The sequence below is a fragment of the Nestor notabilis genome, unplaced genomic scaffold (genome assembly GCF_000696875.1).
Source record: "Nestor notabilis isolate BGI_N333 unplaced genomic scaffold, ASM69687v1 scaffold12342, whole genome shotgun sequence".
Taxonomy (NCBI): domain Eukaryota; kingdom Metazoa; phylum Chordata; class Aves; order Psittaciformes; family Psittacidae; genus Nestor; species Nestor notabilis.
Window position 1 is genome coordinate 25935 of NW_009918823.1, and position 23543 is coordinate 49477.

The 23543-nt window shown below is 48.9% G+C and overlaps 1 protein-coding gene across 1 annotated transcript in view; it reads right to left on the reverse strand.

The window, feature by feature from the left end:
• Positions 1-23543, reverse strand: part of DOCK11 (dedicator of cytokinesis 11) — a gene marked incomplete at its 5' end in the record, with an annotated part of 54373 nt that overhangs the window by 20370 nt on the left and 10460 nt on the right. Inside the window, 22 exons of the mRNA XM_010009921.1 lie at positions 1576-1754; positions 5294-5405; positions 5818-5901; positions 6486-6632; positions 6968-7039; positions 7672-7797; positions 7876-7945; positions 9835-9953; positions 11563-11652; positions 12777-12863; positions 13286-13407; positions 14067-14190; positions 14589-14681; positions 14830-14895; positions 14987-15171; positions 16244-16320; positions 16492-16614; positions 18113-18195; positions 19247-19369; positions 19690-19899; positions 21108-21248; positions 23142-23225. Coding sequence (XP_010008223.1) covers positions 1576-1754; positions 5294-5405; positions 5818-5901; positions 6486-6632; positions 6968-7039; positions 7672-7797; positions 7876-7945; positions 9835-9953; positions 11563-11652; positions 12777-12863; positions 13286-13407; positions 14067-14190; positions 14589-14681; positions 14830-14895; positions 14987-15171; positions 16244-16320; positions 16492-16614; positions 18113-18195; positions 19247-19369; positions 19690-19899; positions 21108-21248; positions 23142-23225 — 2517 coding nt within the window. The remainder of the gene's footprint in view (positions 1-1575; positions 1755-5293; positions 5406-5817; positions 5902-6485; positions 6633-6967; positions 7040-7671; positions 7798-7875; positions 7946-9834; positions 9954-11562; positions 11653-12776; positions 12864-13285; positions 13408-14066; positions 14191-14588; positions 14682-14829; positions 14896-14986; positions 15172-16243; positions 16321-16491; positions 16615-18112; positions 18196-19246; positions 19370-19689; positions 19900-21107; positions 21249-23141; positions 23226-23543) is intronic.

Here is a 23543-nt window from a genome sequence, read left to right on the forward strand (position 1 = left end):
AAACTATACAAATGACAATGTATTATGAAAAATAATGTCCATATAATCATTTCCATCTTAGTTTGTTTCTCAGTAGGACTGGGATTAAGTCCATCATTCTATAGAGAATGGTGCTCAGAAAGAGGGAGTGACTAAACAGTTTGTAGAAACAGATTCATTTGGCTTAAGTGATACAGATCAAAAAGGGTCTGGTTGACATTTTCTAAATGCAAGGTTCTTTTACATGCAATCCTCTTTTTGTTAAAAATTTCTTCTTCTGCACTTAACAAAAAGGTTAAAAAAGAAGAAATTTAAGGCTTGCCAATTAAATGGACATGTCGATAATACAAGAATCCAGTTGTTTGACTCACTATGACAAAAGATAATAGAAATCAGCCTCTCCTGCCCCTGTTGTGGTATTTGCTCTAGTGTCTCAGGACACCAGCTGAGCCTCTTGCCCCTGTTGTGGTATTTGCTCTGGCGTCTCAGGACACCAGCTGAGCCTCCTGCCCTGGCTCCAGGCAGTTTCCTGCTCACGCAGCTAGGAGCTCAACACATGTACAGAAATCCAGTGGGGGAGTTCTAAGCCGGGTGGTGTTTTGGAGGAGGCAGGGACAGTGCAGCATGCCGAACAGCTCCTGCATTCGTGTGAGGGTTTCCAGGCAGCCAGAGAGGCAGAAACAGCCTCAGTATTGACAGAGAACTGGCAAATCTCTCCTGAAAATACCAAGTCTTGCCAACTGCCATGGGCTGCACTTCTATTTCCAGGCTGCGCAAGTCACCATGGATCCTCAGTGCAGGGAAAAGCAAGACCACCTCCTGCTCAGCCCTTCCAAACAGGCAAGGAAGGAGAGGAAAGGAGCTGGCTCCAGGTGCATGCAAGCGCAGATCCCTTCTACCCTTCATGCCCAGGAAGGTATCTGCATTCCCAGATAAAACCCAGCAACGCAGCACACCAGGAGCAATCTGAGGAGCTAAACTCTCAACAGAGGCACGTTTTCAGCCTAGAGCAAGGTCAGGTAGTGTCTGCACAGGTAGCTGGGCATGTTCAGGGATGTACGGGTTAGCAGGGAGCGGCATCAGGGAAGAAAATCAGCTCAATCCCAGGCTTTTCAGCAACAGCAATGCTGAGCCTCTGACTGAAGAATTCCCCAGTGGAAATCCAGCATCTTATCCACAGATCCTCTCCTCTGATTCACCAATTAGTAAAACATGCAGCTGATTGTAACAGAGATCAGTCCTGTTTCCTAATTACTGTACGTTAATGAAGGATATGAATTTAAGCTCAGTACCAGAACATCAACATTGCTCAGTTTTGTTGAACAGCCTCTGGGCTAACGACACTCTCAAGTTCCTTAATGGCTCAGGGCTTTAGTATCTAAATACTCAGCAGGATATCTGACTGCATTGTTTGTGGTCTCAGATCATTCCACTGAACCTCTGTTACTGTTTTGCCATAATCATCAGTTACTTACAACAGTTCCCTAAAAAGTAAGGAGAGTGCTCTTGGACCACCACACATATCTAAAACTCTGACCTGTGCTTCTTCATCAAACTCAAGACCATCATGTTTAAAAGCCAACAGAAAATCCTGACCTTGTGCTGGTATCTGTTGTCGAAGGCATGCTTTATCAAGAGATTTTTTAAGACCGAGATGGCTGTGTATCTGATATCATAGTTGTCCTGCAAGGCAACAGAGGCTTCTCTGAGAAGCATCCCCACCAGGAAATGGTGTCTGCAATACTCGTCAGTTAAACTGTATTCAAGATTGACATCTGAAAGAAACAGCAAGGCAATGGTTAAGGGAACTGTTCTGAGGAGCTGGTCAGAGCGAGACAAAATGGTCACGTAAGCCACAACAGCCCACTTGCAGGCTCGTCACTCTCCCCTACAGTGCACTGATCTGACAACAGCTTTCTCCACCTCTGAGTCAAGTCATAGCAAAGAACGTGGCATCTTCCGGTTCAGGCTAATCATCCCTGAAGACATTCCAGGCCAGGCTGGATGTGGTTCTGAGCAATCTGGTCTACTTGAAGATGTCCCTGCTCGTTGCAGGGGGATTGGATTAGATGAGCTTTGAAGGTCCCTTCCAACCCAAACGGTTCTATGATTAATTTCAGCCCTCACTGTTTCAGCAGCACTGAAAAGGATTTCCACAGTGTGATGCTTTACAAAGCTTAGTGCTCCAGAGTGAATCGTGAAGTCAGGATGGACTTGCAGCCCGGGGGCTGCTTTGCTCCTGGCTGCCCTGTAAACCTGGGCAGTTGAGGTGCCAACCTCCACAAGCAGCTCTGAGGGTGGCAATGGGCAGTGGGGACGGTGCACCCATCATAGTTGCCCAGCCCTAGTAAGGCCCTTCCTGCAGCTTGTTCCACATTTCTCATGCCATCTACATTCCTTCTTGCCAGGTCAGAGAGCAGAGAAAAGGCAAATATTCCTGTTGAGATAAGGGATGCAAACAAGGACTTGGTGCCAAGTGGCCACTACTGCATCCTCCAGCAGTTTACACAGCTACGTAACAAGGACCAGGGAGCCAGGGCAGCATTCCAGGCAGCAGCTTGCCAGGAAGTGTGAGGCTCCCTTTGCTTCCCACAGCAGGTAGGATACGCTGACTGCCGGGAGAAAGGCAGCTCCGTAGCTGATCACGTTGGTTAACTTCTACCCTGCATCTCATGTAGATTGGGCCTCCAGACTGTGGTCAAAGGAGTGGCTGCTCCTTTGATGACAAGGCTAAAGACATCAGGGTAATGCAGCGTTTCCACTGACCTGCCTGGATAATGCAGCAGGGAAATGACACAGATTTCAGTGTGCCCTTCAGCTGCTATGAATGACCTTGCCCTAACACCATTATCTGTGTCAGACAACCCATACACCTAACTAGAGCCTCAACAGTCACTATTTGACTGTTGCCTTGAGCCTCCCAGAGGGATAACCCCAAAGCTGTGTGTTCTCCCCCAAAGGTATGAATGCTGCATTCTCAGCTTGGACTTCTGTCCTTGAAAACCCCATAGGTGTGAAAGCTTTTCTGTGGTGAGGCAGGGAGCATACCCACAGCTTTGGAAATCCCAGCCAAAGCCTTCCAACAGCTCTGGGGCTGCAAAAGACAGGGTTAAGTTCATTGATTCACAAGTAGCATGTAGTGGTTTGTGAAAGTGTGATTCAGAAGAAAGGGAAAGCAAGTGGAAACATTATCTAGCTTTCATTGTTAGTCATGTTAGTAAATGCCCAAGTGTCCTACATCATGGTTAGTTCATCAGTTGGATGCAAGCCGATTGATTGGAAGCTGTGTATTTAATTTGTCATTAGAAAGCTCAATGACCCCAGTTGGACCTACCCACTGAAGTGACCCGTCCCACAGCAACTGAAAAATACTCTAATTTACGTGTGAAAAGGGACAAATAAGACAGGAAAAATAAACAGGAATAAGTAATGCTCTAAACCTTGGAGAAACAGGACAGCGCGTCATGTTTTAGTGTTGTTGGTAGGGCTATTGCTTAACCCCCTGCTCCTGCCAATCTCTTGGATTCTTTGCTATCACAAGGTTGCAAAAACAATCCTGTGCTGCTGGCTATGAGGATGGGCTCTGGGGCTTGCTCTGGCTGATGAAACACATCCCTAGGGTGAGGCAGCAGGGATGGAGACCAGAAACCAGCCCTCACAGCTGGGATGTTTCAGGGAAACTGCTCCAAGATGCAACATTCCGACTCAACAGGATGTGGTCACAGGGACGTGCTCTGCCTGCAGGCGTCTGCTGCAGAAGGCCTCTTTATCCACCTTCCTGGGGGCTATTCCTTCTTTTCCCAGAAGCACAGCAGTAGGGTGCTGGGCATGTTACTGCTCTTCCTCCAAATGAGGTGAGGTACACCAGCAGGGTATCTCCTGGGTGAGATGTGCACATCACACCTCCCCACCTCCGAGCCTGCTGTCCCCACAGCGTCTGTCCATTAAACCAGACCACTTTGCAATGGAGATGCCACCACACGTCTCTACCATGGCAGGCAGAGCACAGGCACCATGGCAAAGGCACTTCTGGCTGCTCTGCTGTCACGGGATGTGTGTGAACCTCAGCTGGTAGGTCCTAGTCACAGTAAAACAGAGGAGAAAAGAGAAGCTGCTCTTATAGCTTTTCAGTTTAACCATTGCAAATGCAAAGGTGAATGTGAACCGAGAAAGAGCATCATCACGTTATCATGCCACGAATAAGCAGTAGGAAGGCACTGTGGTTGTGGGTTTTCAGCCATTTCTAGCAGTGCACTTTGTTAAACTATGCCAGGCAAGTAGCCAAACTGATGTAAGAGATTAGTAGCTGGTCCAGAAAGCTCTAAGTGGTCAGAAAAACACCAAAATAAGACACACTTCACAGTGACTTCTGCTTCTGCCACTGGCGTATGTGTGGAACCACTTTGGGACTTGCATGGCTGCACCCTGAGGCACGACCAAACATCCCCTTGCCTCCATCACAATAAATCACAGAATCACAAACCCACTGGGCTTTCACGTGGGGGAATCCCAAAGCTCACTCTCCTCTCCAGTGTTTATCTTGGCCAGGCACCCAAACCTGGCAATCTTTACTTATCTAGGACATGGAGCTATGTCTATAGCAATCTTAGGATGTGTTGTGGTCCACATTTGCACAGGGCCTCAGCCTCTTGCAAACCCAACCAGCCTTGTGTTGAGCAGCATCAGGACCAAGAGGGACATGGTGTGACAGGGAAAGCAGCCTGGAGACGGGGCGGTGGTGCCACAGTATGTCCATCCTTGGTATGTGCTAAGGCTTGGCATGGGCTCTAGTTCTCTGCTGGCTGCCTTTAGCCCATGTTTGAGTACAAGCTTCAGCGCACCATGCACTGCTACGCTCTTGTTCAAAATGAAAACAGAAGGTAACCTGAGCCACCTTCTTGTGGCCACAAAGAGAGCTGGCAGTGCAGAGGGAATTCAGTCTGTTCTCCTGTATCTCCATTCTCTACAGCACTGACCAGGGGGACCCTCTGCTTCTCAGGGGGTGCTGACACTTTTGGGAACAAAGGATTACACTTGCACAGTTTGTGTATTTCCTGAAATAGGGGCAGTTTCTTTCTGATATTGTTAGTTCCCATGCAAACTTAAATATAGGAAACACTGAAAAGATGGATTGCACATCATGCTGGAGCAGAAAGATGTAAAGTTGCCAGAAGCAGCATCTTCTCCTGAGGTTAATGTACATCAGGCTAACCAGGACATAAATTTCCTTGACATCAAAAAATCCCATCTGGTCAGAAGCCATCACAACTAATAAATTACAGCTCCCTAGCGAGTCTCTTGAGAAAGGACATACCTTGAACTCTTTGCAGCTTGGGTTTGGAGAAGGCCATTGGTAAGTTCAGAGGAATGTAGTGCTCGTGATTGCAAATGGTTTGAAGAAATTCAAACTTGTATTCAACCAGCAGCTGAGAAAAGGAAAAGACAAACAGAAAGTACTCAGTCTGACTCATTTTCTTCCAGCTCAGTGTGTTTGTTGCTCAAGGATTGGTGAATCTAAATAACATCTGATGAAACTCAGTAATAACTGGCAATTTTTTGTGTTGTTCCCCCTAAGTGTCTGTGCATGGACCTGTCACTTGGGACTCTTTACCTTTTTCACCCTAACTATTAACAAATTTGTGCTTTAGTTCTGACTCTACATTGATTTAAAGCTTAGCTGCAGGGAGGCTCTCAGCCCAAAGACGTGTCTGCCTCCAGAAGACTCTGCAGGGACAGTGTCTAAAAGGCCTCCAAGAGTCATAAAATAATCACCACAGAACTTTAACTGACACAGATAGGTACAACTGCAAACCGCCTTTCAAGAAACGTACAGCTTACCTTGGGATCTTTTGGGCTGAATCCAGAAATGTAATCATTTATTAAGTTAAAAACAAATCCTCTGTCCATAAAGGTCAAACAACGCTGGGGAGAAAGTAGCAACATGTGACTGATCATTACAAACAGGAGCAATCATCCTAAATCACCTCCATACTCCCGTCCTGCCAGCAGGCAGACTGGGTCCTTCAGGCTGCTGCTGGCTTCCCAAACATACTTGATCCTGTTTCGCTGAAATTATTTGGATGCCCTCACTTAGTCTCCAGTGGACAACAGAAATATTTAAAATGAGAGCACACATATTTCCTCTTGTGTTCTAAACAGTTGCTGGGCATGACTGAAAGCCCTGGGCAACATCATAGAGTATTGTAGTCTCTCTTGGAAAGATTAAGTTTCTTTTCTAGGAAAGTTTATTCCCTCCAGAGTTCTCATACCAAGGCCAGGTTGGACATAGGGGCTTGGAGCAACCTGCTCTAGTGGAAGGTGTCCCTGCCCATGGCAGGGGTTGGAACTGGATAAGCTTTAAGGTCCCTCCAACACAAACCAGTCTGGGCTTCTATGAAACCAAAGAGCTGACAAAGCACACACACATTTGTTTGCTTGCTGCTTATTTCTCACTGTTTGGGTTGATTTTCTTTCCTGATAAAAGCATGAGAGAAGAAAGTGCTGACCTTCAGAAAGTTGGCCAGGCTGAAGTTGACATTCCTGGACTCCTCAGGGATCTCATTATAGCGAATGGTGACGTGGGGGATGATGGCGAGCAGCAGCGAGTGCAGGGCATGCTGGTAGGAGTCAGGGAACCGCTGGCCTCTGGGCAGCTGGAACCAAGAGCACATCCCACAGTCAGTGCTGCAAGGAGCTCCCTCCAGCACGTGTGCTGCTTCCCAGCATAGCACTGGCACAAAGCAAGCACTGGCAGGAACGGCAGGAGCCAGGGACAAAAGGAGGCTGCACGAGCCATACGGAGCTCAGGAATTTTCAACTTACAACTGAGAGTGAAAAGGGGAAGAAGGGAAAAGTCAAGTGAAAAGGGAAGGATCTGCCTGTTCTGCTTGGCAGGGGTTTCATACATAAGAGTTAGATAGTTTTTCAGGAAAGCCTTTGGAGGACAGTTTGTGACAGCTCTGTAACACGCATCAAACAAACTTATTACCTTGATTTTGTTTTCTTCCAGTAAGTACATTGCCATGGACTTTGCCAGTGCTTCAAAGAAAAACCATGAGTACTAGAAGGAACAGAGAACACCATTACTTTTCTCAGCAGGACTGAACATGTTTGACTGTGTGAGGAAGCAGAGTGTGGGAGGGAGAGCTCACGTTCAGATGATGTTCTGCAAGCTGGGCAGTGCCTGCATGGCCAGCTTAGTATGGGTGCCTTTGCCACCCAGAGGAGTCCTGCCAGTCTGGGGTGGGAATAGCTCCATTGCATCTGCACCCAAGTGCAGCAGTTCGGGGTGTAAGCCCTGCAAAGGCCCAGACTGGCAGAATCTCATCCTGCTCTCATGAGCCATATGGCTTGAAGAAAACATACAAAACATGTGCTAGTGGTGGATTAGGCAGTCCTGGGGGAATGGCTTGGACTTGATGGTCTTAAAGGTCTTTTCCAACCTAGCTGATTCTATGAAAACTGGCAAAATGAAAAGCCCTTTGCTGTGTCCTGCCATGAGCTTTAATAAGCCAGATGCCCTGCAAGAATTCATCTGTTGCAACAGGAGAACCTCAAGGATGTGGATGTGAGGAGCTGCCCTCGTAGTTCTGCTCCTGTGGTGGGTTTGGATGGGTGAAAGTGTTGGGCTTTATAGCAGACCCCCTTCTCCTTCCCTGCAGCCTCAGCAGCCAAGTACTGCCCATACTTCACCTTGAGGAGCTTATTGATGGTTAGAAAATCTGCCGACTGCTTCAAGATTGAAGCCATGGAAAGGACCAGGATTTCATGGGTCATCTTCGCCTGGGTGACACTGGGTTTCTCGGCTCGAAAGACATACTGAAGGCAAGAGGAACGGTGTCAGCCGTGTGTCTGCTCCCAGCAGGGAGTTTTGCAGAGCCATGTGTCATGACTGACCTTTATGAAGGAGCGCAAGTAGTGATCTAGACCTTCTTCATGGCACTTGGACACGATGTGCAGAAGAACCCTGGGGAGAAATGTGGTTTGTGTTCAGCACGTGATGCGAAGGTAAGTTCCTCTAGCTTGTGAAAGCAGACACCATCTGTCTCAACCCCAAAAGCCTCAGTGCTGGCACTGCAGAGCCCGTACTTGCAGGCTAAGCACCCCTCACAGCTCCTGTGGCTGCACCAGCCCTGCCACAGCACAGCCCACTCAGAGTAGAGGCGCCCAAAGCCTCTTCTCCACTGTGGTGCTGGTGTCTCCCAGACCAGCCACCTTCAATGCTCGAGGCTCCCTGCACGAGGAGGTGAGGGGCAGCATTTCCCTGTGGGTAACATATCTTGTTCTTTGGCCTCTGTGCATGCCAGGATTAAAGCCTGCCAGTACTGAAATTCAGTTGCAGTGAGCATCAGGCACCTGAACACTGCTCGGGTAAACTGAAATCAAACCCATTAAGGTCATCTGCTCTGCACCCAGTTCTCTCTGGCTGTACCTATGGACCTGCTGTGCAGAGCACAAGCCCATTTCCCCCTCCTGAAGAGGCTACAGGTTCATCCACACTACACAGTTTATCATGTGTTGACTCTGTCCTGACCTGGAGCCCTTTCCTGATGAGAATATAAGCAAGAATGAACAACTACACCATCAGGCCTGCAAAATGAACACAAACCCCCACAGAATCTCTGATGATAAACAGGTAAAACATTCACCATCGTTGTTATAATGCGATACCTTCCTTCATCCCCTGAATTTATTCATTCTGGGAGGCTTTTCCTTACAGAATCTACACACACTCAGGCTGTTGCCTTGCAGTTCACTGGGGACAGGCAGGCCCTAGAGAACACGCCAGCCCTCTGGAAGCACTCCAGGCAGCTGACGAAGGCAGCAAGAGCCTGGATTCCCCAGCCAACATTGGGGTTTATGTTCCAATACCAGCCAGAGGGAACAACAAACTATTGCACATTGTCACAGACCCCACAGGCCAAACCACAGGGAGGAGTTTACAGCCATTTATCAGATAATGTGGATTTTAAATTCCACTCTGAAAGTCTGGATGAGGAAACAGTTGTAATTGGAACAGAAAGCTAATGACAAACTGGGAAGCATCAGGCCAAGCTTTGATAAAATTTCTGGAAGTGCTGGTGGGAGATGGTCACCCAGCAGGTACCTGGGTGTTCCCTGTCCCTGTCCTCTGGTGATTCAAACAGAGTGGGCTTACAGTGTTCTGCACAGAAATTGTCCCCACAAGCTGCACGACACAGCACAGGACCATGACTGCAATGGGCTGCACATATCCAGGGGACCAGGGCTCAGCCTCCAACCTCCAGTTTCATGGGAGTGAGATGCTTCTGGCAGAGGGATGCACGGTACATCCTGGAGCCAGAGGAAGCCAAAAAAGCCAGAGTGGGGCTTTGGACAAGGGATTTAGGGACAGGACAAGGGGAATGGCTTGAACCTGCCAGAGGGGAGATTGAGATGAGCTCTGAGGCAGAAGCTCTTCCCTGTGAGGGTGCTGAGGCGCTGGCACAGGGTGCCCAGAGAAGCTGTGGCTGCCCCATCCCTGGCAGTGTTCAAGGCCAGGTTGGACACAGGGGCTTGGAGCAACCTGCTCTAGTGGAAAGTGTCCCTGCCCGTGGCAGGGGCTGGAGCTGGAGGAGCTTTAAGGTCCCTTCAACACAAACCATTCCATGATTGTACGATTCTTCCTCACACAGCTCCCAGGACAAGGGTCCCACAATGCCCAATGCCACCAGACGTGCCAGGGGAAGGCAGCAGCCAGTGTTCCACAGCAGAGCAGTGGACAGCCAACACTGTCACTTAACACCTTGTACTGGGAAACCACACCCTGTTTTGCACCGTGGTTTGTGGCTTTGCCTGTGTAACAGAAGGAAACCAGAGGGATCAGCAGACACTCACATGGTGCAGTTGACAGCAACTTCATCTTCCTGGGTCACATTTGTGAGGACTCTAAATAGTTGCATAAGAATTACAGGTAGAAACTGAATCATTACTTGGATCTCCATGGCGTGCAAACACTAAAACAAATGTTCAAAACACACTTTTAGTTCAACATTCTGCAGATGTGAGATGTTTATAGTGCACAGACATTCCTGTGGCAGCAGCACAGGCATCAGCAAACAGGGCAGGGTTTGGGCTTCATCTTGCCAGAGACCTGAGAGCTGGACCCCACAGGAGCAGCGTTCAGTGCCTTTGGGAGCGGCATCAACCACTCACGGCACTAATCCTCCTCTTGGACGTGCCCGGGCAGCTATGACTTCATTAGAGGTCACACACTGTGATTTGTCCCCAATTACGCCGAATTTAAGGCTGAAGTTTTGCTGCCAATTCTTGTCACTTGTGGCAGGTTTTTGAAGTGACCAAGTCCTGTTTTCCCCAAAGCCTTTGGAGCGTGGAAGTCTGATGCCTCATGGCTTATCGTGAGAGAGCAGAGCTTGCTATTGGAAATGAGATTTAAGCGACTTGGGGAAGGTCAAGATCACCCAGTGCACACACCCTCCATGCACCCCACAGACCTCTCTTGCCTGGGTCTCCAGATACGAGCCTAGGAAAGACAGTGTGTTTCATTTTCAGTTTTCAAACCTGCAGATCTAATGAAAGGTTCTTAAATATATACCTAGATATTTAAATCACTGAAATTATAGAGGTATTGGTGATTAAGAAGCCCTCACTTGTGGTTACATGTAAGTATCTCCCTCATTGCACTAACCCAGCCTCTTGACAAAATGCTCACAACAAACAATTGTTCTATTAGTGCCTGGCTTCAAAACCTGCCATTGTTTCTATTTCTTAACATATTTATACATTATCTGAAACACACCCAGTAACTCTGGGATGACGATTCCCACCACTGGAAACGGAGCTATTGCTACAGCAGCACTCTCAAAAACAGGCAGTTATGGAAGGAAACAAGGACAGTAAACAGTCAAGAAACGTATTCCCTGCAGAAGCCTTTGCTGGACCTGCTCCAAGGCCCTTACTCATGCTGCAGTGATTGCCAGAATGCTGGGTCATAGGTCATCTGTGGTCAAACAGAAATGACTGATAATCCCACATACCTTTTTCAGCCTCAAAAAATATCCCATTTTGAATGGATAATCCTGAAAGCAAGGAATTGTGCTACAGCTGAAAGGTTTTAATCAGATCTGGGGCACCAGGAGGAGGGTTTGCCATGGGCATGGCAGTGCGATGATCTTGTGTTATCTGCTGTGAAACAGACTGTAGCAATAGGACAAGGGGTGACAGGTTCAAACTGAAACAGGGGAAGTTCAGGTTAGTTATAAGGAAGTTCTGCCCTGTGAGGGTGCTGAGGCGCTGGCACAGGGTGCCCAGAGAAGCTGTGGCTGCCTCATCCCTGGCAGTGTTCAAGGCCAGCTTGGACACAGCCCTGGGCTACATGGTCTAGTGTGATATGTCTCTGACCATGGCAGGGAGGTTGGAACTGGATGATCTTAAGGTCCTTTCTAACCCAAGCCATTCTATGATTCTATGATTCAGAGGTAAGGGTACTGTGCAATGCACCGACCCCAGCACTGCAGAGAGGGTGTGTTCCCACAGGACAGGGGTCTGTTAGTTACTGACAGTCTGCAAGAGCCCACCTGAAGCCCACTGACAGGCACTACTCACCTTCAGGTATTTCACAAGCTCTCCTGGCACTTCCTTAGCTCCCGCCTGAACCAGCTGGCAGTACTGGAAGAATTTGTGCAAGTGCATGTCCTGGAGGAGACAAAGAAGTTCAGTGCAGCAGCCTCAGTGTTTGTCAACCCCCACTCTGCAACTTGCACTCAAAAACCTGCTGACCTCCCTGCAGCAGAGATGTCCCCAGCGAGCCCCATGTCCCTTCCAGTGGCCCCACTGGTCCCCAGTGCCACCTCCCTGATTTTTCCAATGTACCCATCCCCTGGCTCCCCAATAATCTTGAGATTAAGCACTAAACTTTCAGCAGTGTTAAAATTCTCCTGTGGCTGCACTCCCTGAGCCCCAATCCCCATCCAACACTGGCCTGAATAAGCGGGAGCCTTCCTCTCCCAGCTGCGACTCTTCATCTGCCTCACCAACCTACTGCCCATCTGAGGCACTCTCCTTCCCATTTCTCTTTGGGTAAATTTATTTGCTGGGTTATTTAACCCTGAAAAGCATCTCGGGATGTAATCTGCTCAGGAATGGAGCTGCTCTCTGCTCTCAGTGCTGTACAGAATCAGTAAGACCCTAAACCAGATTTGGATGATGCTGAAAGCAAGTGACTGTGAATGTAAATGTGGCTGATTACATCCAGCACGGGACAAGCAGCCCTGCCCAGGGCATTTCCCTACGAGCAGTGCTGACAGGAGGTGCCCCAGAGCACTTTGCTGCACATCACTCGAAGCTTGGGGAAGTCCATCACTGCTGTAAGACAGCAGAGCACACAAGGACCTGGTAAAACAGCCTGAACTGGTTTCAAAGGGAAATCAGAACTCTTGTTGTCTTGTGTCTGCTGTTCATGGAAACCTTTAAAAAAAACCCTGAACAAACAGCCTAATATCTGGGGAAACCTCCCATTGCCACCAGTCCTACTCTTGCATCGAAGCAGCTAATTTGCTCAAGCGTTTCCTTGATCCTGCCAGTCACAGTGTAGTTGGCCAAGAAAACATCAGCCTCTCCCCAGCTCCTGCACTCACACAACTGCTCATCACACCCAGACAAGCAGATCCCTGCAAGCAATCCCAGACCTGCAGCTGCAGAAGGATCTGGGTGCTGCTTTGCAAACACAAGTACTTCTTCCCCACAGCACTAGTAGAGATACAGCAATCACTTCCTCTGCCTTTGTGTTGAAAGAATTGAAGAGCGAGGTGCTTGTTTACCTGGGTGTAAATGGTGGAGTCCAAATGGATTCTGATCTTAAACAGTGGCTTTGCTCCATCCACCCACTTCGCATCCACGCTGGGCTGCTGTGAACAGACAACATTCAAGCACTTGGTTTCAGACTGCAGTGAGAAGGTGGCTCTGTGCAGACAGACACTGGTCAGAAGGTATGGGCTAGGGTGGATGTGTTCCCCTCCAGCACCAACACCAGCGACCTGACTGCAGCCTCAGCATGGCAGAGAACATGCACACAGAGCATGTGCTCCCTCTCCTGCTCTGTCCCATCTGCAACAGCCCAGCCTCCCACAGAAATATTCTCTGCAACCTACAGAACCACAGAAAGTCCTGCCTCCCATCCTGAAGAACCTTGAACTCTGGGGGCTGCCCTGCAGCAGGGATCTTCACAGCTGAGTAGAGCACCAACAGAGGCCCAGAACTTACAGTGGTAACAGAAGCTCAGCCTTCCTCTTCCCTTTATATTTAAGTCCATTTTAAATGGTCTTCCTACCCTTCGTGCCTCCGTGTCTCCAAGGCCCAGGTAGCCAGGGGGGAGGTTGGATGAAACTGGCAAGTGCCGCTCCAGGGTGACAATGCGCCCATCCTTCAGCAACGGCACCCAGGCGTATCCCACTGCGGAGGCAACCAGTGGACCCCAGTTAGGTGACACCCAGTGAATCCATCTCCAAAAGGAGCCGCGTCGCAGCCTGAGGAGATCAGACTCGCAGTTGTGGAAGCGGCTTCAGCAAGGCTGGGATTGACCACATCAGCCTTGGTAAAGCACGTTCACCTGGTGGCTTGGTGAACGGGTTCATACACAGCACAACCAAGACCAGGAGTGGGCTGAAGGGCAGAAACAGCGTGAGCCATGGTTGTGCACCATGGGTCCTTCAGCTGCCCAAAGACTGGCTGCATGGAAAGGCAACCCAGCCTGCAGGACCTGGGGGTGCTCAATCTCTTACACATGCCCAGCATTGGCAGGATTGGCCCCTGAGGCTCTGATCTCCCATCAAGGTTTCGGTGGTGACTTCACTGACAAGAGCCCATTCATACAAAACAAGTCAAGAACATGCAGGAAGAGCTGTCATACTGCAGCAAGAACTTGAGCTTCAGTATACACTAAACACATAGTGCTTCATTCCAGTTTAGACCTAAGATTTGTACTAGGATGCTTTCAAAAAGCCAAAATTCAGACAGTTCAGTATTTTAATAAAGTATTTTTTCATGCCCCTTTGTTCATTTTATCTTGGACTCTTACAATCCAATAGAATTAACTGAAGCATTGAACGTACCTTGAGTTTCAACGGTGTCCTGCTTTTTCGATGTTGCCTTTGTATTAATTTCACAGCTGACATGATAGAAGGTGAAAAGCAAATGATGCTTTTGATGGAGGTGAATTGGAAGCTCAATTTTAATCTAAAATGATATCATGATAGGTAAGACTGTATTTTTAGTCATGGAGTAATACTTTAAGACCTACTTCACAAAATCTATGTTATATGCAGTTACACAAGACACAATTCTACCAGTCTTAAATAACTCCTGGCTAACACTTTCATCACACTAGCACATTATTTATTAATGGGGGTGTGTGACTGGAGTGCACAAAGCGTGACAGTAAAGACAGCAGAAAACAAACTGGCATTAAAAATTGACAAAGTCTCTGGCTTTGCTGAGCTCTTCTACTGAGGCAAAGGGCTGGTGATTATTTTTACCCATATTTCACCAAGCCCTGGAAAAAGAGGTCTCCTGAAAAGCCCTTTGGCTTTGTAGCATCCAGGAAAATCTGTTATTTCCCACCATTGCATTTTTACCTCATCATAGAACTCTGGACTCTGGTTGTGATGCAACACGGCAGCGTATGCACTTGTGGTCAGGAGATGCCCTCCGGGTTTGCCATATATACACTGGAAACACAAATGAAGAGCTGAATTCAGGCTTGCTGCCACCCTAAATTAGCTGGCCAAATGAAAACAGCTTTTCCTGTTGTCCTGCTCAGCCCGGCTGGCACACAGGACATGGTAGCAAGTGGCAGCCCCATTAACAGGTACCCACCTTTAACGGTCTGGCATCAGCTTCATCTGAATCCCTGAACTCAACACAAACAGCAATATTCCTCGCCTGAAATGGGGGAGAAGAGGAGGATGAGCCACTGCTGCAGGTCAGCAGCATCACCCCATTCCACACCGAGCCTGCTCTCCAGGTCACCCACCTTTGCAAACACCTTCTGGTTCTCATACTTCAAATGCAAGGGGTAGACGTAGAGGTGGTTTTTGTAGATGGTGAAGGGATAACAGTATTTAGTAACTTCTGGGACAAACTCCTCCACTTCGACTGCAATGTCCTCACAGCTCTTCTCAAAAGGCTTTATAGGAATGTAAGAAGCTGTGACACAATCTAGAAGAGAAGGAAATCTTGGATAAGTGCACACTCAGCAATATGAGAAGTACAACCCACGTGAAAGGAAATTTGTGGGTCTCTGCCATTGCTCTAGTTCACTTCTCATCAGAGGATTGTGTGTGCTGACCAGGCAGCAGGACTTGGACCACTCCTGCTGCAACGATTAAGGCAAAATTCTCCCCTTGATCATACAACATCCGTGGTCCCCAACTGCAGGAGCAAGAGTGAGAACAGAGGGGTGCAGGGGCAGTGCAGGGCTCTGCTCTCCTGGCCAGGGGGACTGTGGAAGTGGCATTTTACTGTAGCTCTGGGCAAAGTCAAAGGGTCTTGTGAAAGACCCATGACTGGGTAGGGACAGCCACTCTGCCCAGGACCTGCACCTCGACTCTGCCAGGAATGTGTCCCATTAAATTACTGCTTTATAAATCCTGCAAACATCACCTGACTGAAGCAGACAGGCTACCGAGACGATGATCTCTCAACATGCCTTTGCCCACTCTCTGCTTCAGAAAGATGTTTGATGGTTGTGTCATCTCCAAACACCAGTGCACAAGCCCTGCTTAATTCACTGAGACTCACATCCACCATGAGGGTGAGTTCATCTCAAGTGATGGCCTTTCAAGGAACAGAAAACAGTTAAGTCCACTAGAAAAGCCCTTTGACTACAGCACATGTGACAGGAGCTGCCAAAGGCCCCCGGAGTGACCCCAAGCACATCACGAGTCCATTCTTTGCCTTGGTTTCTTTAAATGCAAAGTAAAGAATCATACTGACCATGTATGCGAAGCCCTCTGGTGTTAACAGATCCAAACTGTTATATGAGATTGGTGTAATAATAACAGCATAAGCAGGCAAGTGGCTTCCTGTAGAATCAGGATGTGATGGCCAAACAGCAAAGCAGATGCACCCTCAGGTAAACCTCTGCACTTGGACCACATCCCTCCACAGAATCCATTGGAAGGAGTTATAAGGTTGTGCTCTTGTCAATGAAACAGCAAAACTCCCCATAGAAGGATTAACTTCTGAGGCTAGAGCCACCAGGATTCATTTGAAGATCCAAGATCCTTACTTGTGAAGTCTAGCGGGATGTCCTTGACGACAATATTCAACTGGGCTGGAATGACCTGTAGTTTTGTTTTCTCTGGCCTGTGTTAAAGAGAAAGGAACAAGAGTGTGAACCTTGAAAGTTCAGGTGCTGAACACATCAGCTTTCTGTTACCCTCTGAGTATTGTAGAAATTGTAATCTCATGCTTACATTTAACTGGTCAAAAATGTCTATTGCCTGCTCAGCCCCTGCCCCAGTCTCTTACACTTACTTCTTATACTCTGCTAAAAGCTTCAGCATATCTTCATTTGAGAGCTTGCCACTGTCTTGCTTGTACAGAGGTGAGAATTTCCCTTCAGCATCCAGAGTGCCCTGGGAGTCTTTGAAAACTGGTCTGCAGAAAAGAGGAGACACGTTTCTTAAATGCTGGTAAATAAGCAGACCCTGAGGTCTTTGACACGTCAGGCTGAAAGGCAGGTTCACTGCCCTGTGGCTGCTCTGACCACCACCAGACCTCCTGAGCACTCCCCCACCCCACACACCCCCCAATCCACCATGTCACATAACTGCATGGGACATCACATCACCGTGTCCATTTTCTCCACTGTGAGAAGGACACACAGAGCCCAGTTCCAAGCCTGGTCCTCAATCCCAAACACCCTCCAATCCCCTCCCACTAACACCAAGTGGTGAAGTATCTTCCTAGCTGCACACTGGGTCAGACCATGGAGATTCTCCTAGGAAAGGAATGTGCAGTGAAGCCCAGTCTCAGGATATACATCAGCTTCCTCCTGAACACAGAGCAGGAGTCTGGATTCTGCCCTGCATGAATACTGGTATCTTTGCCATTGAATATAAAGGCTGTGGATGTCTGTGTACAGTAAGAACATTAAAGCATCCATATTCCCTATCTGTGCAAACACCTTCCTTTGAAACCCACAGGAAAACTGCTCTAGGGATGCAGAGCAACACAGCTCCCCACATCAGGCCACTCAACTCCTTGGTCTCCAAATGCAGGAACATCCTAGCCAGCAGGAACAAATCTGAAGCCTGCCAAAGTTGATGCCCACACAGAGCTCGCCATTAGGCTGAGGCACCCCTTGAGAGGCTGTGTGCTGGCTACCAAGAATAAGCTGCATCCCAGAAACAGCAGATTGAAGCTGAGCAGCCAACATCACGGGAAAATCCCTGTACCCTCCCAAATCCCAGCCCACTGTGACAGTCATCTGGTGTTGCCAGTACCATTCTTTGTCAGTGCTGCAGAGCAACTTCGCAATAGGAGGCAGGGGCAGGGGAATGAAGTAGCCTTCAGGCCTTCCTCTGACATGTGATTTAAGGGAATTAGTGTTGATGCACTTTATCAGTCCTAGTAAAACAGTGTGGGAATGGGATCACTATCTGTGGTCAGCTCCAAGAACATTAATTAAAGAAGAGCCCCAGACAGGAGCCAAGCCCCAGCTGACAGCCACTGCCAGGCCAGGAGGTCCTGCACTCTCATCCCTGCCCTGGCACTGCCTGGTGCCAGGAGGGAATCTCTGCGCCGACTCCCGCAGCAGCACAGGATCGTTTATTCATCCCTAGGAATATTCTGCCCCTGAGAGCAGCAGCTACAGGTCAGCAAGAAGGTTACTGTTTTCCCAGCACTGTTTACTCTTTCATATTTCACTCCTAATTCTAAATAGAGCATTCCAGGCCATCCCCCACTCTGCCTTGGGAATTGGAACCAGATTCTGCCTGCAGCTGCAGCTTCACCGACTTCAAGTGCTTAGTGCTTTGCCCACCCACTCCAACTGTGTCCCAGGTCAGGTCCCGGATCATGCCCCGGGTCATGCCCTGGATAACCTGCAGCAGCAGCTCTGCCCACAGCCAGGGTGCAGCCCGCGGTGACTGACCTGGCCGCCCAGCCAAAGGGCATCCTGTACTGCCCCAGACGGCTGCACGCCTGCTTGGCCACCTTATGGACCTTCTGGGCAGTCTGCAAAACACAAGGGAAGAGTGTGAGCCACGGCATCCATGGAGCCCTGGGGAAGGAATCTGGAGTGCGGCACTCCCTGGGGAGAAGCAACTCTCCGTACGCTGCAAGGCACAGCTCCCCAGGCACAGCACAACACCTTCAAGGCAGCTGATAGACATCCCTGTCACTGCACACCAGGCACAGCTATCACTTTTACAGTGCAGAAACAAACACTGGATTGAGATTAGATATTAGACTGAGATGAGATCTCAGGAAGAAGTTCTTCCCTGTGAGGGTGCTGAGGTGTTGGCACAGGGTGCCCAGAGAAGCTGTGGCTGCCCCATCCCTGGCAGTGTTCAAGGCCAGGTTGGACACAGGGGCTTGGAGCAACCTGCTCTAGTGGAAGGTGTCCCTGCCCGTGGCAGGGGTTGGAGCTGGAGGAGCTTTGAGGCCTCTTCCTAAAGTCTCATCTCAATCTGCCCTCTGGCAGGTTAAAGCCATTCCCCTTGTCCTGTCCCTACAGGCCCTTGTCCAAAGCCCCTCTCCAGGTTTCCTGGAGCCCCTTTAGGCCCTGGAGCTGCTCTAAGGTGTCCCCTTGAGGAGCCTTCTCTTCTCCAGCTGCCCCAGCCCAGCTCTCTCAGCCTGGCTCCAGAGCAGAGCTGCTCCAGCCCTCGCAGCAGCTCCGTGGCCTCCTCTGGACTCGCTCCAGCAGCTCCATGTCCCTCTTGTGCTGGGGGCCAAGACACTGTGTGTAGCACCATGTAGCACTGCAGCCCATTTCTCTGGGGGTGAAGTGTCCCACTTTTTTGCTGCCAGCCCAGACTTTGCCTTGTTGAAGCGTAACAGGCCCCCGTGCCCCAGGCTCTTTCTAAAAATCCTCTGCCTCTTGCCAGGGGAAAGAACCAAATGTCCTAGCACAGCCCAGCCGAAGCCAACCTGGCAACAGCACAAGTAGCTGAATGGATGAAGACCAGTATTGGTCAGAAAGAACAACCCACGTTTCAGACCACACTATTCCCTGCAGCAGCAGCAAGCATAGCTAAGCAGGTAGTCTCATGGCTCCATTCAGTACCTTCCCCGGATCCGAGTTCTTCATGTATGGCTCTGCACAGTGTGTAATGCTGCCCTGCAGCACCTTCTCCACACGGGCCACCAGGAAGATCTCCACATGTGGGTCGGTCACAGAGAAAACTCCCTGCAAGAGACAGACAGCAGGCTGTCAGACAGCAGGACACTCGACCTGATTGCCCCTTCCCGCAACACACACAGCCCCTGCTTTGGTTGCTGCTCCAGATGGGCTGTGGGGGCTCACAAGGCTTGAGCATGGTCAAGTCCTGAAAAGCTCTACCTGGGAGCCCGAAGTAGCAATTGGCTTGAGACACTGACCAAAACCCCCCAGTTCAAGAGATAAGATGATTTCTGCTTCTCCACACAGTGGACAACACCACACTGCAATGCTGCTGAACAGCCACAGCCTCAAAAGGACACAGAACAAGGAGAAAGTCAGTTCTTCACCCGTTTGATGTAGCGCAGGGAAGCCTCAGGGACGCCGTGCACAAGGCTCTCGCCTGGAGAACGTCCCTTGGTGCTCTCCAAGCTGGATGCAGCGTTATCCATCAGCATGTCCCGGACAGACGGGGGGTTCAAGTCCACGTGGAAGTCAGCTGAAATCTTGCAATTATTTTTCAGGTCAAATAATGCCAGGCTTAGGAAAAAGGGCTCGACCTGGAAATGTGATTGAATCATGTCAAAAAATCCCCATGGTACAGGCTGACACTGCTGAGGAACTGCATGTGCTAAGTCTGCCAACTTGTTTGTAGCTACTGACCTTAACAACACAAGGCATGTGGCAATAATTCCATGTATTTTTCACAAATCCTAGCTGTGTGCATGAAAAGATACAAACGAAGGCCTGAAGATAAGACTGTAGCATGCCTGAGACATTACAGCATGACTTGGAGGCATTACATTAGTACTAAAAATGTGCCGATTAGGTCAGACTCTGGGCCTGATTAGGGAGGGAATAAGACGAACCTCTGCTCTCAGTGACACATTCATCTGCTGGGGGTTACCCAGGAGGATGAGCTGGTGCACAAGCTGTGAGCTGCCAGAACGAACCATCACAGAAAAGCCTTTGCAGTTTCAGCAGGCAGCAGACAAGGTACCATCAGCCATGCCAGGGCTGCTGCCTCCCCTGCGATGCTATCTGCTGGCCCAGCACCCTCATATAAATCATGTGTCAGCCACAATATAAAGGGTGAGGAGCGCCCTGACTCCAAATGCAGGATATGATAATAGGGATTATATTTTGGGAAGAAAGCCTGGAGGAGCCTGGTCTGTTCAGCCTGGTCTGTTCGAGGCTGAGGACAGATGTGATGTCTACAAACATCGGAGGCTCAGAAAATACAAGGAAAAGCTTTTCAGGCTAAGGCACAACTTTGGCATGGTAACAAATACATATAATGAAGCGGATAAAGTTGTCTGGGAGTGCTGGGCTATGAATACAGATAGTCTGGGAGTCAGAAGGTTTCAGAACAAGGAAATCCCTTGCCATTAGGGGAAATGAAATAAAACACAGAAGTGAGTGGTTTGGAGATGGAGCTTAATCATTTACCAACAGGACTTTCAAAGGGACCCAGAACATGGCAGACACACGCTCCCCATTGCCTACACCTCTGTTTCCCAGCAGTCCATTTTCCTGACAGGCTAAGGCACATCAGGACAGACCCCGTCCCCAAACACATTTTTGGAATACCAGACTACCAAGGCAGATAAATCCTTCAATGACCCAGGGCCAGCAGTCGCTGCTTGCCCAGGTCCCATCGGAACCACCCCAGTGGGATGTTTTTATCCACCTAGGTTAACCTGTTGAGGGTTTTCCTCGGCAGGGAGGAGAAAGAAGACAAAGCAGGACACGCCAGAGCAACCCTTACGTTGGTGGGTCCTCCTTCAGCCCTGTCGCTGAGCTGAGCAAGGAGGTTGAGGGAGAAGTCCTGGCAGCTCACCACGAAGCGCCTGCTGCTCTTCTCCTCAAATGGCTTCACATCTGGCTCCATCCCCGAGAAGTCCAGTCTCTAGAGAGCAAACAAGCAAATCTGGTCTCATTAAACAAGAAAACAAATGCCTGAATAATGTTAAGGGGTCATGTTACGGCCAATACCATCCTAATCTTTATTTAAGTGGCACAGAAGGTACAAGACATTCACAAAGAAGCGTCATTTGGGGATGTTACACAAATGTATTCAAGACATGAATTCATGAGGATGTATCAATGTTTAGCAATCTGGTTTGTAGAGCACAGAAAACTAAACCTGAGTATGATTTCAGTTCCTTCCTCCTTTATTGTAACCCTGGAAATCTTCCCAAACACCATTTAGAGCTTGGGGAAGAAAGTGGAACATAAGCCGGCATTACCCTCAGAACAGTATCTTCCACTTTGAAGATCTGACTAGTTTAAGAGGTGGTCTCTGTGCCTGAAATACAGAGAAGGCACATGCCATTGGGATGGCGAACACCTCCTCGCAGTGGAGACATTTCTAGATGCACAGCAATAACTGGCATGGTTAGAAATAACAAAGACTGCCTGCAGAGCCAGCTAGGAAACCCAGTCTTGATTATAATCAGCTCCTTCCTAACCCAGAACACCCATGCCTGGTCTGTGCCTTCTTGGAGAGCAGATACACGTGTCCAAAATACCACCAGCTAGACAACACCTTCACTATACTCATCATACTGGGCACTTGGGACACACAGCTACCAAACACCCTTAAATACCAGCACATTTCTCAGGGACAATCTGGCACAGCCCAATCCTGCATAAACCTGCATGCCAAACCTAGGGAGCTGATATCTCAGTCAAGTCATTCCAGCAAAATAGGCTGCAACTGTTCATCCGACTGTGGGAAACTCTTCCTGTTGCTTCCCCTATTTCTTTTCAATGAGGAAAGTATGTTGCAGGTCTATGCTCCTGCTCCCAGTTTCCTTAGTACCAGGCATACAAGGATGCATGTACACACCAGCGTTGACCAGGGCAACGATTTTGGATGCCAAGTGTTCCAGCAGATCTCACTGACCCACACCAGAATGAAGAGCTCTGGGTATAGAGGGAGGGCAATGAATTCAGCCTAACCACCTGGTTAGGTGAAAAAAAGAGATCTTAGAAGCTCCACACTGAATAATATTTCCATGGCCTCACAGATGCTTATCTTCTTCCTGTTAAAGACTTTAAAGAAGGGCCAAGAGAAAAGCTCATTTTGCACAACTAAACCTTGTAAAGACTCATTACATTTCTTTGTTAAACCAGAAAGTTCTTATTCACAGGTGTGAACAAGCCAAAGCATGCCAGAAGGAGAACCAGAAACCATCAAATAACTTGGAACAATTCTCTCCAACTGTATGAACAATTGCAGCCCATTCCACTGAAATCCAATGCCTGGACCTTGGCAGAAAGCTTAGCAAAGATGTCAAAGCTGAAAGGAAAACAAGACAATAGTCAATGAACTCCTACCCCGGTGCATAAGAACAGCATGGGGTGGTTTTCCTGGTTGTATGTCCCCTACATCTGAAAACCCCCTGAAGACTGAGGCTCTCCCTGTAAACCACTAACATGGTCTTTAACATCACTGTAAGACTCCAGACGTGCTCAGCCCATGTGGCATTGCAGGTGTCCTTCCAATACTTCTACTGCTTCTGCAACCATGAGAACCTCCCAGACACCCAGACGATGGGTTTGAAATCCAGCAGCATCAAGATGCATCATACAGAAGCCAGAGAAGCTAGAAGGAGGCCATGTGTGGGGCTGCTGTCCCTCTTCCCTTTATTTGAGGTATCACCTGAGCATTGACGTGTTGTTCAGCTCTCACATGGCCTGTACTTCTGTTCCCCAGCCCACTGGAAAACACAATGGGAACAGGGGAGGCAGGACTCAGGGAACAAAACCTCACATTTGCAAACATCCAGATGTTTACCTGGACTTCCGGGTCGAAAGAAAAGAGGTTTTGTCTTCCATCGTTTCTACTCAGTTTGTTCAGCTGCTCTGTTTCTCTGCCGTACTAGGACAAAGGAAAGCACTGCTATTACTGCCTGGCCACACAGGGGCAAACACTCATTATTTGGAAAGAATGCAAGCAGAACAAAACAAAAGTTTTCAGGCTCCCTTTGTGGTACGCGAGATGACCACAGAATCCCAGACTGGTTTGGGTTGGAAAGGACTTTAAGATAATCCAGCTCCAACCCCCTGCTATGGGCAGGGACACCTTCCACTAGAGCAGGTTGCTCCAAGCCCCTGTGTCCAACCTGGCCTTGAACACTGCCAGGGATGGGGCAGCCACAGCTTCTCTGGGGACCCTGTGACAGAACCTCAGCCACCT